Here is a 13,359-nt window from a genome sequence, read left to right as displayed (position 1 = left end):
TGGGCAACCTGTCCTAGCAGGCCCCACGGGCTTGGTTGAGCAGAGACTTACATTCACATCACAGAACCCACCAGGCAAGTGGGAATACCCAAATTGGGTATTCACATGCCCATGTGACTTTTGACTTAAAAAGTCATGTTCACATTTGTCAAATGATGCATACAATATCAGCTCCCAAACCCAGCCCCAAACTCCATATACCTTCTTCCTTCTCACAAAAAGGCTCATTTCTTCCAGGAGAGCCTTTATTCTGGCACTAGGCTAAGTATGGAGAACCAAGAGTAAACATAAGTCATAACTCTACCTTTAAAAAAAAGTCGGTTTATCTGGGGAGAGGAAAAAAAGATCAACACGGAAAATGGCTAGATGATAAGACTATAATTGGTTACTTTTTTTTTGGAGAAAAGTCTCACTCTGTCACCCAGGCTAGAGTGCAGTGGTGTCATCATAGCTCACTGCAACCTCAAATTCCTGGGTTCAAGCGATCCTCCTGCCTCAGCCTCCAGAGTAGCTGGGAGTACAGGTGCGCCACCACACCTGGCTAATTTTTTCCATTCTTTGTAGAGATGGGGTCTTATTCTTACTCAGCCTGGTCTTGAACTCCAGACCTCAAGCAATCCTCCTGCCTTGGCCTCCCAGAGTGCTAGGACTACAGGCGTGAGCCACCTCACCAACCTGAGATCTTGTCTCTTAAAAAGAGAAAAAAAAACCCAAAACCCAGCACTGTATTTATTTTGATCACATGTGCATTCCTGGTTGGCTGGGCACACTGTGTCAGCCTCACTCCCAAATCCAGGCTGATCACGCTTCCTGCCACTATAATATTGCCATGCCCATGGTGGGGGGGGGAGGGGGCAGGCAGAGATCTGGAAAAGTTCACCCTGACAATGAAACCCAGGATGTTCCTTAGGACCCATGGGGAATTAGTTCCAGGATGTGGATGGAACCCACCAATATGGAGGGCCCACTGTATCTATTGGAAAAGATCCATGTATAAGTGGACCCGAGTGGTTCAAACCCGTGTTGTTCAACTGTACCTGCTGCTGACACCTGCTGTTCCAACTAGTCGCATGGAGCTCCCAACACAAGGGGGCCAGAAAAGGAAAATCGGACCTTTTCACTGAACATTTTTTAATGCAGATGTGTCAATTTTTTGATTTGTTGACTGTACCTTTTCATAGAGATAATTCATATACCATAAAATTCACCCATTTAATTGTGAAGTTTAGTGACTTTTCAGTATACTCGCCAAGTTGTGGAACCATCACCACTATCCAATTCCAGAGAATTCTTATCGTCCCCAGGAGAAACTCCAGAGCAGCCACTCCTAATGCCACCTTACCTCCCTGGCAACCACTGACTCCCCTCTATCTCTGCATATTTGCCTATTCCGACATTTCTTGTATGTCAATCAGATGTGTCTGGCTTCTTCCACATTTTTAAGGTTCATCCATGTCACAATATATACGAATACTTCATTCCTTTTTACGGCTGAATAGTCCACTGTAAGGATATTTCTTTCCCCTTGTTTATCCAGTGACCAGTTGAGTGACATTTGGGTTGTTTCCACTTTTTGATTAAGTTATGTTGCTCTGAACATCCATGTATTAGTTCCAGTGTGGAGAGGTCTTCAATTCTTCTGCATATATACCTAAGTGGCATTGCTGGGTCCTACATTTAACGCTACGATGAACTGTCAAATTGTGTTCAAGTGTTTACACCATTTTACAATCCCACCAGCAATGCACGAGGGTTCCAATTTCTCCACATCCTTGCCAATACTATTGTATTTTTTATTATGGCTGTTAACTTTTAAGAAGGGCAGGCCAGTGGCCTGCTACGAAGGAGTCTAGTCATCCTTAGAAAGTTTGACCCCTTCTAAGCTCACAACTCACCCTGTCTGAGGAGGCTGCAGGAATCAGGGGGTGCTCAGGAGCAGGTTTGTATTTTTTCTGTAGCTTTCCTACCCTACACTTCCCTCAGAAATGGGTCCTACCTCATCTTACCAGCTTCTCCTGGGGCTTTTTACAGAGGATTAAGCAGAAAAGAATCCTTTCCTTTAAAAAGAAAAAAGAAAAGTGTACCCATCTAATTTTTATATCTAACAAAAAGTCTCCCATTGTGCCCGGCTAGGGGAAAAAGAGGAATGAGATGAGGGGACTGGAAAAAGTGGAGCATGGGAGGAGGGAAGAATGGAGAAAGGACTCAGTCCGTTAAGTTACACTCTTGAGTTTTATGGAAAACTTCTATTCGGGATGGGTGTGCTACATTCCGAAGCTGAGGGTACCAACCTGGCAAACACCATCCTAAGTGCCCAGTGCCAACATGGGGTTAAGTGGAGGAAAGGAGAGAAGTCCCCATGTCAGGCACTGATGCTCTGCACCTTAAAAGGTGGTTCCTGAACTGTGGGTAGAAGACCTACCACCATTAGAACTTCTGTAAATTCTTATCACTGCAGGAAAGGGACAGCAGGCAGGAAAAAATGTTAGGAAAAAAGTGGAAACCAGTGTGCTGGTTGTCTCTGGTTAGCCACTCTCCATTCAAAGGTCAAACCTGAGGCTGTGTGATTAGGCAGAAAACAGGGGAGCAAAGCTGGGGAAAGTTTAACTCCAGTGAAAAATGATGAAGTCTCAAGACAAATTGTGAACACGTGGGCTCAAAAGAGCAGTCTTTATCCACCTAGCATCTGTGGTTCTCCCCCGCCCCAAAGAAGCCAGGTGGGTCAGCTGCTCACTTCCCCTGGGGACACTGTTTAGACCCAAATGGTTCCCTGGTCCCCCCACCCAGGCAGAGGTTATGAGGCCCGCACCTGCCAGGACAGGGAGGGGTGCGGGGCAGTGGCGACTGGGAAGTCATGCACTTGCTCCTCTGCTCCTTGGGAGAAGGGGAGACCTGGGGCTTACACATCTGAAATTTCCTCAAGAACCTAGAAGTCCAGATTTTAAAACTTCTAGGTTCTTTAACATTTCCTGTTTTAAAATGCTGCCGTTCACCTTTAGAAACTGCCACACAGAACAGGCCCAATTTGGCCCACCAGCCAAACAAAGTACAGCCCCCAGGGCTCTCTACACCATGGACTCCCCTTTCAAACACAGTGCACACACCCTTATTTATTTGGGGTTAAAGGATTACACAGACACACTATATCCATGGAAAAACCCTCTCGTTTATTTGATTAAACAAAAATAAAATAAGCTGCATAGGAACAATTTTAAAGTCCAAAGAGACACCAACTTTGTTTTAAGGCTGTAGTAGCTGATACAGCATCTCCTTGCTACTTTCTCCAGCCTTCTCTGTGGACCACAGCGATACATTCAGAAGCCTGTTAGCTAACACAGGAGTTTTTGAACACTTTTCCATTGGTTCTTCACCTGCTCATTGCCTGTCATGCCTGCGGCCTGCAATATTAACATTTAAGATTTAAAAGTGAAAGCCAAAAGAGAGAGAGAAAAAAACAAAAACAAAAACAAAAACCCACTTTTGCCTAAAGGTTTGGGGGAAAATCTTCATTTCCCCACCCATCCACTGAATTGATGGGATTCACACTACCATGGCAATGCCCATTTAAAACGTGGCAAGATACCGTCAGCACCCCAGATGGGCTGCAGCATGGTTCCTGCAGCCAGGGGAGTTATTCTGGTAGTGCACATTCCTTATATCATTTTTACCTTGGACAAATAAAAATAAGAGGTTTAACTTAGTCATTTTAATATAAGGCAACATGCTCACGTTAACTCCCCCAATTTTGCATTTACTTTTCCAAAAAAAAAAAAAAAAAAAGACTCAACTGAGTCAATATTCTACAGTTAAAAATTAAATCATTTTGCTGACCAGGCATGAGAGCTAATGGACAGTATTAAGCAAGATTCATAAAAAAATACTAACAACCCTCCCACCCACCCAAGTATACCTAACATGCTAGTTAAAACCAACATCCCTTACCCACCCACCCTCACCTGCATTGATTTTAGGAGAAAAGAAAAAGAGAAATCTTACCACCTTAAAAACAAGAAAACCCCAGAAACGTGAAAATTTTTTCTTTGAAGAAAGACAACTACACAGACTGCTAGAAACAAAAACAACTATTACAGAGCTGGTTATTTAAAGAAAGTAAACACTTTGCTACACACGTCAACATTCAGTCAGTGTGCTCTGAGATAGAGCCTTAAGAAAAATACTACCTGAGCTTGTAAGTTAATACAATCATTAAAAGGAGGTCTAAGACCATGTGGATACACAAAACTTTTAGAACCATTATTGGTTAAATGATGATGGAAAACATCCCACCAGGCTGGCTTGTTAACCCGTAAGATCAGTTTTAAAAATAGATATCACTGAGGTATTTCTTCACCATGACATTTTTAAGCCCAAATCATAACTACAGTGGTCTTAGGACCCTCCTCTCTTCCAATCAAACCAAAAATTAACTAGGGTAGAGGGGTGGGAGATCAGTACAGTATATCTTGGTAATGTGCTTCTCAACTTTATCAAGTATTTAACAAACAAGGAAAAAAAAAAACCCGTCAACATGTTACCTTTGGTAGAAAAGAAAATTAAAACACAACACAAAAGAGCAACACATAACTCCACCAGTCACTGCTCAGTAAAAACAGTGATTGTTGCAACATCATGGTGGGGAAAATTCTGCTGAGTCCAAAAGGCTATAAATACAATCATGAAGTCAAAAGGATTCTCATTCCCTTCAAAAATTTGAGGTTCCCAACAACTTGACCTTTGGAATGGCTCTTAAAAGGGTATTGTTTGCAGACATTCAAAATACGGATAAAATATTTTTCTCTTGAAGAGAAAAAGACCTAAAGGTCTTTATTTGTAATTAAATCCTCCAATAGGTCAGATTAACCAGTAGTTTCCTAATACTGAACGACGTGACAATGGCATGCATCATTCTTTTTTTGTGGGGGAAAGCCAGATTGGAAAGAACTACTTGGATTTATGACTACATTTGCCTGATGTTTCTCTTTTGAGGTCCATCAAACACTTCTCATGGGAGAAATCAGTTCTTGATCTATGATAACATTTCTTCTAGAGGTAGCTTCCTGCTCCCACCACTCCCCACTGGATTAATACTATACTTTTCTATACCTGTCAGATGCTAACACGAGGTAGATGACTTTCGCCAAAAGTGAGGTAGAAACTCAACAGAAGCAGTCAGTGTGGTGTGGGGCGCTGTGTGTCCTGTGCCCCCGGCCTGCAGGAAGCCAGAGAAAGCCACAGAGCTCAGGTGACCCCGGCTCTGTGAGTACAAGAGTCTGACTTTTATACAGCCCCAGACTGTTGGAAACTCATTAAGAGTGATGTTTTAAATATACCTTAAATATACCCTAAATACTTTTTGGCACCATTGGATTTAAAAAAATAAAAACAAACAAACAAAAAAAAACAAGCCTAAAACTTTGGCATATCTTTCACTATCTACCGGAACACAGCAATCTTAGAATCTTCCAGAGAGGAAGATAACACATGTACAAACAGTATTCTGCTGCTTCAAGCCTAAAAGACTTTCCTCCTCAAATAATTAAGCTTTGGCTTAACTAGAGTAAATCAGACTGAGCCAATCTCAAGTTATTTCTCTTACAACTCCAACACAAAGTGCCTTGCTTCTGGCAACTCTTTTGGCCCAACACATAATTTAGATTCTGTATGTGGTACCCTTGTTACGTGTTTCCCCAAGTAAGTTAGACTTAAAAGGGCACTGAGGATCAGTGCACTTGGGGTATGGCGCAAGCCACTGGGCTCCAAGTCAACTCAAGTGCCACCTGCTAGCCACACAGAGCACAGGTTCTGAGACAGGACTGATTCTCATGACCAAAAGTAACATTTTTGAAAAGTTAAATCGGTGTCAACCAAAAGTGTTTTTTTTTTTTTTTGCCTATGGGTTATTTAGATTTCCTTTAAGCATATCAATACCCAAACCTATATATCCAAATCCAATGGGCATCTCCAGACATAAACGGACCTTACATCCCACCACATGCCATCCTTGCCCCCTGACCAGATCAGACCCACAAAGGGACTGTTGTCTAAGTATCACATTTGATCTCTAGAAACATTTTATTCTCCTCCCTCACAATACCCAGGACCTTTCTCACCATGTTGAAGACTCCCCTCTGACCCAATTTCTAGCTACCTCAGCATCACCTCATAGTGGGCAGGAGATGTGCATTTAAATACATGTACTTCTAAGGGCCTCACACCAGAGAGCACCAAATGTTGGCTTTTATCATCTTTGATTTGGAACACTCCACATCATACAGTAACACTCTCCAAAGTGCTTCGCACCAATCCCTGTGGGTCAGGAGTCAATCGTGGGCAGCCACAAATGGCCAATGTTTCAAAAACAAAAGCTTCCCAAATGTGACCGTGCTTCTCAAAGGCCACTCATGCACCATTCTGGGTACAGAAGGCAAGGAGACGCCTCACCATTGAGCACACAGAGGCAGTATCTCCCACTCGCACACTCATTTCTGGGGATGACTCGATTTGCTCTAAGCCTGCAAATGTGTCAGTCTATTAATTAAGACCTAATAATTTCAGTCATGGAGTGGAAGCCCTGGCTCTGCAACCCAATCCACGGTAAAATGTTAAATAGTAGCTTTATAGTTACTGCTACTCACCAAAACAACTTCTCAAAATATTACTACACATGAGCAAATTGGGAAGGAAAAGAGGAGAGTGAAGATAATTACGAAAATGGAGAATTTTTTAAAAGGCAGTGACTAATTGAAATAACTTATTCCAGACACAATCATGAGCTACGTTTCTGAGAATATTTTTTATCAAGATCCATTTCCTTGGTAAAAAATTTTTCAAGCATTTAAAACCAGTTGTCTTTGGTATTTAAAGGGTGATTTGTTGGGCAGGTGGGGAGAAGGGAGGAAGATCAGCACCAAGTTCCTCCAAAATAAAAAAAACAGTAAAAATGTTTAATTATATTAACTCTTTACCAGTCAAAGACCTTAACAGCAAAAAGGCAATTGAATAGGCATTGGGGAAGGATTCACTATTAGATTCTTCAATAAAAGAAAAGGAGCTTCTATCAAATAAGATTTCTTAATGTCTTCCCACCCTGTAATGCAGCAGCTGAGACAGCAGTTTGAAGCTACTTTTCAACCTTCGGATCTTTTACTGTATGCAGTTCTCCTTTGTGAGACGAAAAATTTTCCCCCATTTTGGTCACATAGAAACCCCAGAATTAAAGCAATAGGAAGAGACAGGGTAGCTTGACGTAGTCAATTAAATGTCCAAAAGAGGTAGATGGGAAAAGCAATTTGATTGACTTGTCACACTGTCCTCATCATCACCTTTTCTATTGGGATGACAAAAGCAAATTGCTCTGTTTGTCAATTTATTCTGTTCATTTAAAACTACAACTGTTTTGCAACGGAACTTTGTCTTAAATACAGGAGCAGAAATCGATCCATTAGTCTTTTCTAATTAAACAAGAGGTCTCCCCTGTAAACCATCAACGGTTGAGAGCACCTCTTTTCCCTGAGGAGCCTTACTCTGGAATTTGGTTCTAAGTATCTGGGGAAATGCGGGAACCGATGTGGGTCCTGACAAATAGGGCACCAGCTACACCTGCTTCCACAGGGAAGACAGACAATGCCCAGAAGCACAAAGTTTTGTACTCAAGTCCAGCTTGCAACTAATCAATCCTGTAAAGTGACATAGATTCCATCCCACGGTTCTGCAGTGGGAGCCTCGCTTAAATTTTCATTCTTTGGTACGGAGTTGCAGGTTGAAGATATCACATCCTACATTTCAGGCTGGGGCAATTTGGTTTACAGATCTGTTACATTCAAAGGCCTTGGGGGGAAAGTTCACGTTAACCAGGAGGTCCTACAGTGTGGCTCGGGTGCAAACAATTCTGTAAAAGTGACCCAGGCAGAGGGTGTGGGAATGGGCTGTTCCTCTTAATTTGACGTTCAAACAATCCATTTCCCTGAACTTCCAAAGCAGGAAAAAATTGTGCTTGTAAAATAAAAGTTCATTCCTTTATCCACTCTTTTTATGAAAAGAAACTCCTAGCTCCACAGAACATTCAGTCTTGGGTGAGGGACTGACCCGGCCCCTCCTGCAGAGTCCCTAGTTAGGGGTGCCTTGCTTCCGTGTGCTCTTTACTCACACCCTCAGCACACACGTGCCCACCCACACTCATGTCCACACGTCAGCCCACGTCAGAAAACCCTCTCTCTGAGAATGAGGTTAATATTCTTCCTTCCATTTAACTCCATCACCAACGGCAAAGTAAGAATACTTAATGCTTGAGAATACTTTTCCATCAAAAATCCTGAGCTAGCTACATCTATTTTTTAGAAATCAAAGTGTGAAAATAAAAGGTTCTTGGGGAGGTGGTAAGTCATTTTTAGCTTTACTACTTGGGTGCAAGATGGCTTTAAAACAAAAACACACACACACACCCACTCCCTTCAAAGAAACAAAGATTTTATGCCCTAAAATATGAATGGTCTGCTTTTCTTGGCTAGCAAGCCACAGCCACAACTTCTAGGATTAAGAAAAGATGCTGAAGAGGATGTTAAACACACTGAGGTATAAACGAACAGAGGAAAGTCCTCTGTTGCAGCATTTAAAAAAAAAAAAAAAGAAAGAAAAAAAAGTTTTCCCCAAAAGATCAAAACAACACAATCTAACCCCACATAAACACAGTATTCTCAAGAACACAGATACTCTATAATTATGAATTTTACATCTTATTTTTTCCATGTTTTATAGTTTTTTGGTTTTTTACTTAGTAGTTTTCGTGTTTCCTTGGCTCAATCTACAGAATACACCCCACCACACGCATCCAGTGCCCTCCCAGCCGTAAAGATGCTAGGCTTGTGCATATCGTGCCCCGCGCGGGGAAGAGGGAGATGTGAACTCCACCGAGAGGAGGAGGAGGAGGAGGAGGAGGAGGAGGAGGAGGAGGAGGAAGAGGAGGAGGAGAAGAGGGCCTGTTGGAGAAGGAAATGTAAAAGATTTATGAGGTAGATAGAAATCATCACTTCACAGGCTCAATCCCTGCAGAAAAGATAAGTACATTCATCTGTAAAAAAATAAAGATGAGGTAGGACTATAAGCAATGTTGTACGTTTCTTGTTCTCTTAAAAAAAAAAGAAAAGAAAAAAACTTCCCTGAGACTGTTTCTTCTTTGAAATTCAAAAACAGAGAGAGAAAGAGAGAGAAAGAGACACGCACACATGCACACCCCAAACACAGAAATCTAGAAAATGCGATTAGAAGACGAGGATTCGATTGTTGCCAAAGTCCACCACGACGATCATTCCATCAGGGGTGATGGCGATGCCGGAGGGGCGGTCCATCTGCCCAAAGCCGCTGCCTTGGGCGCCAAACTTGCACAGGAAGCTGCCGTTGGACTCAAACATTTGTACCCGGTGGTTCCTGGAATCGGCCACAATGATGCGCCCTTCCTGGTCCACAGCCACACCTTGTGGGCGCAAGAACTGCCCGTTGCTGGTGCCCTCTGAGCCCAGGAAGCGAGCCGACTGGCAGTCGGGGTGAATGACCAGGAGCCGGTGGTTGTTGAAGTCGGTGACCACCAAGTGGCCCTCGTGGTTGAAGGCTACACCCCGTGGGGAGTCAAAGTGCTTCCAGAGAGCCCCCTCGAAGCCATACTTATTTAGGAAGAGCCCGTCAGGCCCAAACAGCTGGATCCGGTGGTTCCGCGTGTCCGAGACCAGGATCTTGCCCTCGGAGTTCACCGCCACATCCCATGGGTAGTTGAACTGCCCGTTCTTGGTTCCCTTCTCACCAAACTTGAGGAGGAACTGGCCCTCAAAGGTGAAGATCTGGATGCGATGATTGTCCTTGTCGGCCACCACAATCCTGCGTGAAGCGTCACAGGCCACCCCAGCCGGTCGGTCAAACTGCCCAGGCCGCGAGCCCAGGGTGCCGAATTTGTGGTTGAAGGCACCGCAGGGCTTAAACACCTGGATGCGGTTGTTGCTGCGGTCAGCAACAATGATGTAGCCCTCCTTGTCTACGCTCACGCCCCAGGGGCGGCAGAGCTTGCCGTCACCGTCACCCTCGCTGCCGAAGCTCAGGCCCGGCAGCCCAATGCCCACGTAGCTGCGGCCTGACTTGACCACCACCTTGAAGGGGCTGTTCTCAATGTGCTGGTTGCACAATGTCACTGACACCAGGTGCTCGCCCTCCAGCTGGGGCCGGTAGCTCACCACGTAAGTACCGTTCTGCTGATCGCTCACCTCTGCACCAAACAGGTTGCCATCGGGGCCCAGGACCACTGCTGACATTAGGTCACCCCCAGAGAGGCGGGGCTCACCATCGTGGTCATAGCCGATGACAGTGAAAGAGGCCACCTTACCCTGGAGGGCCCGCTTGAGGCCATCACCTGTGGCCTTGGTGAGTGGTGCAAAGGCCCCACTACTAACGAAGCCAAAGGACTTAATGGCGAGGTACAGGGCCTGGTCAGGGGGTGTGAACATGACTCGGTCATCTTCCTGGGGCTGCAGGAGACTCCGCACAGTCTTCAGCTCCTGCACCTGGGCCAGCATCCGGTCTCGGGCCAGCAGGATGTCCAGCGCCCTGCCCTCCTCCAGGACCTGCTGGACGGCACTGATGGTGCTCTCGAGCTTGTTGAGGTTTTGCCGCAGCTTCTCTACCTGCAGATACAGAGACTTGGCTTTCACCTGGCGGATCTTCTCTACCTGGAGGGAAGGTGAGAGGAGAGAGAGACAGACACAGAAGCTTAGAACCAGCACAGAAAACAATTCATGTCACCCACAACAATGCATGAGGCAGTCTCAGACTAAACCCATAATGAGGGACATTCTGTAAGATACAACTGGCCGGCATTCTTTAAAAATGGCAGAATCAAAAAAGGCCAAGGAACTGTTCTGGGTTACAGAAGATGACTACTTAAAGAGACGATGACAACTAAATACAGTGAGCGATCCTGGACTGGATCCTGCACTTGGGGGAAAATGGCTGTTGAGATCACTGTTGGGACAATTGCTGAAGCTTGTCTATAGACCAAGGATTAGATACCAGTGTTGTATCAAGATTAAACTTCCTCATTTTGATAATTATACTATGATTATGCAAGAGGAAGTCCTTGTTCACAGAAATAACAATATTTAGGGGTAAAGGCGTGTCTTCAACACACCAACTTACTATCAAATCACATACATACATACATACATATTATATGTACATACATGTACATATAGAACAATAAAGCAAATGAGGTAAAATATAAATAATCAGTGAATCTGGATAAAGGATATATCAAGTTATGATTATTATGGCAACTTGTCCGTAAGTTATGAAGAAAAATAAGACTTAAAAACAGCCATGCAGCTGGTGCAGTGGTGCACACCTTGTAGTGCCAGCTACTCAGGAGGAACGCTTGAACCTAGGAGTTCAAGGCTGTAGTGAACTACGCTATAATAATGCAGTGAACAGCCACTGCACTCCAGACTGGTCTCTAAACAGCAGCCATCTGACAAATGTTTATCAAGCACCTACTCTGAGCCAGGGATTGGAAGTACTCCAGTGACCAAACAAGATATGGTCCTAGGGGCTAGATGTCTGACTCACACCTGTAATCCCAGCACTTTGGGAGGCAACGGTGGCAGGATCGCTTGAGCCCAGGAGTCTGAGACCAGCCCAGTAACACAACAAGACCCTGTCTCTACAAAAAATTTAAAAATAGGCCAGGCACGGTGGTGGCTGCCTATAGTGACAGCTACTAGGGAGGTTGAGGCAAGAGGATTGCTTGAGCCCAGCAATCGGAGGTTGCGGTGAGCTATGATGACGATGACACTGTAGTCTAGTCTGGGGGACAGAGCCAGACCCCGTCTTTTCAAAAAAGAAAATATGGTCCTCGCCATCACAGAGTTGTATTTTAGAAAAGCAGATTATCATGAAGCAAGCAAGCAAAGAAATAAGATAATGTCAGACAGTGCTAGCTGTTAAAAAGTAGAAATAGCATGTGAAAGACAGGGACCAGAGAGACCTAATTGAGACACGGGGTGGTCAGGGATAGTTTCTTTCACCAGTTTAGACCTAAAAGTTGAGACCAGCAAAAGGCTTAAAAGGAGAGCTACCCAAGCAGAGGAAATAGAAAACACAAAGATCCTAACTGGGGCATTTGACTGGTATTTCAAAAAATGGGGGAGTGACATGTTCTTAAACAATTAATTTTGTGGACATGTATTGGAAGGAGACAAATGAGGACACAGAGATCACAGATCACTCAGGTGTGGGAGGGTCATCGCTTAAACAACAAAAATGGCTGGGAAGGGGGAGAGAAAGGTGGCACAGAGGATACTAGCGGCAGAACCAACAGACTTCCCAATGGATGGGAAGGCTAGTCTGGTACCCTCAAAAGACTGAATTTTAATTTTTTTTTTTTTTTTTTCATTTTTAATCACGGGTACATAACGGTTGTATATATTAATATTAAACGACGGAATTTTGATTGCAGGTATACTTGGAGCCTGAAATCTTCAAAGATTCTCTCTCTCTATCACACACACACACACACACACACACACACAGAGAAAGATTGTGTGGAGACTGTAAGGAGATTTGATGAGAGACCTAATTCAAGATCACAAAAACCCCACTCCCATAGTTTTTTTTTACTTCTATATTTTAAGAACAGATTTTAGAAACTCAACTGAGAACCTGAAAAGCCCCATACTCTAAATTTGAAGGTATCAAGTTTCGGGTAAAAATTTGCCTGTATTTTTTCCAAAGGAACCATCAAAAATTTAAAACGTTATAATATATGAACATGAATTCTGACCTGTGAAAATAATTCCTGTTTCTGAGGTTCTCGAGTCACACTATTTAGAAATATGCAATTTTGTCTGACCAATAAAACACTAATTTCTCCATTCTTTGAAAGTCTCCTAATTACATCAAGCTAAAAAGCTTCTGCACAGCAAAGGAAACAATCAACAAAGTTAAGAGACAAGCCACAGAATGGAAGAACATATTTACAAACTATCCATCTCACAGGGGCTTAATAACCAGAATATATAAGGAGCTCAAGCAACTCAACAGAAAAAAAACAAAACAAAACAAAACAAACAAAACAAATCACCATAAAACAAACCCAATTATTATTAAAAAAAAAATGGGCAAAAGATCTGGAGACATTTCTCAAAAGAAGGCACACAACACCCCCGTGTTCACTGCAGCACTATTCACAATAGTCAAATTATGGAATCGACCTAAGTGCCCGTCAGTGGAAGAACGTACAAAGAAAATGTTGTGTGTGTGTGTATCACACACTATGGAATATTAGCCATAAAAAAGAATAAAATCCTATCGTTTGCAGCACCATGG

The 13,359-nt window shown here is 43.5% G+C and overlaps 1 protein-coding gene across 1 annotated transcript in view; it reads right to left on the bottom strand.

Moving 5' to 3' along the window:
* Positions 1-9,257: 9,257 nt before the first annotated feature.
* The window catches only part of TRIM71 (tripartite motif containing 71), a 68,161-nt gene continuing 64,059 nt past the window's right edge, over positions 9,258-13,359 (bottom strand). The window contains exon 4 of the mRNA XM_069473369.1: positions 9,258-10,709. Within this exon, the coding sequence (XP_069329470.1) occupies positions 9,258-10,709 (1,452 nt within the window). The remainder of the gene's footprint in view (positions 10,710-13,359) is intronic.

The sequence above is a fragment of the Eulemur rufifrons genome, chromosome 7 (assembly GCF_041146395.1).
Source record: "Eulemur rufifrons isolate Redbay chromosome 7, OSU_ERuf_1, whole genome shotgun sequence".
Classification (NCBI taxonomy): domain Eukaryota; kingdom Metazoa; phylum Chordata; class Mammalia; order Primates; family Lemuridae; genus Eulemur; species Eulemur rufifrons.
The sequence above is the reverse complement of the archived record's forward strand: the minus strand, read 5'-3'. Positions and strand labels throughout refer to the sequence as shown.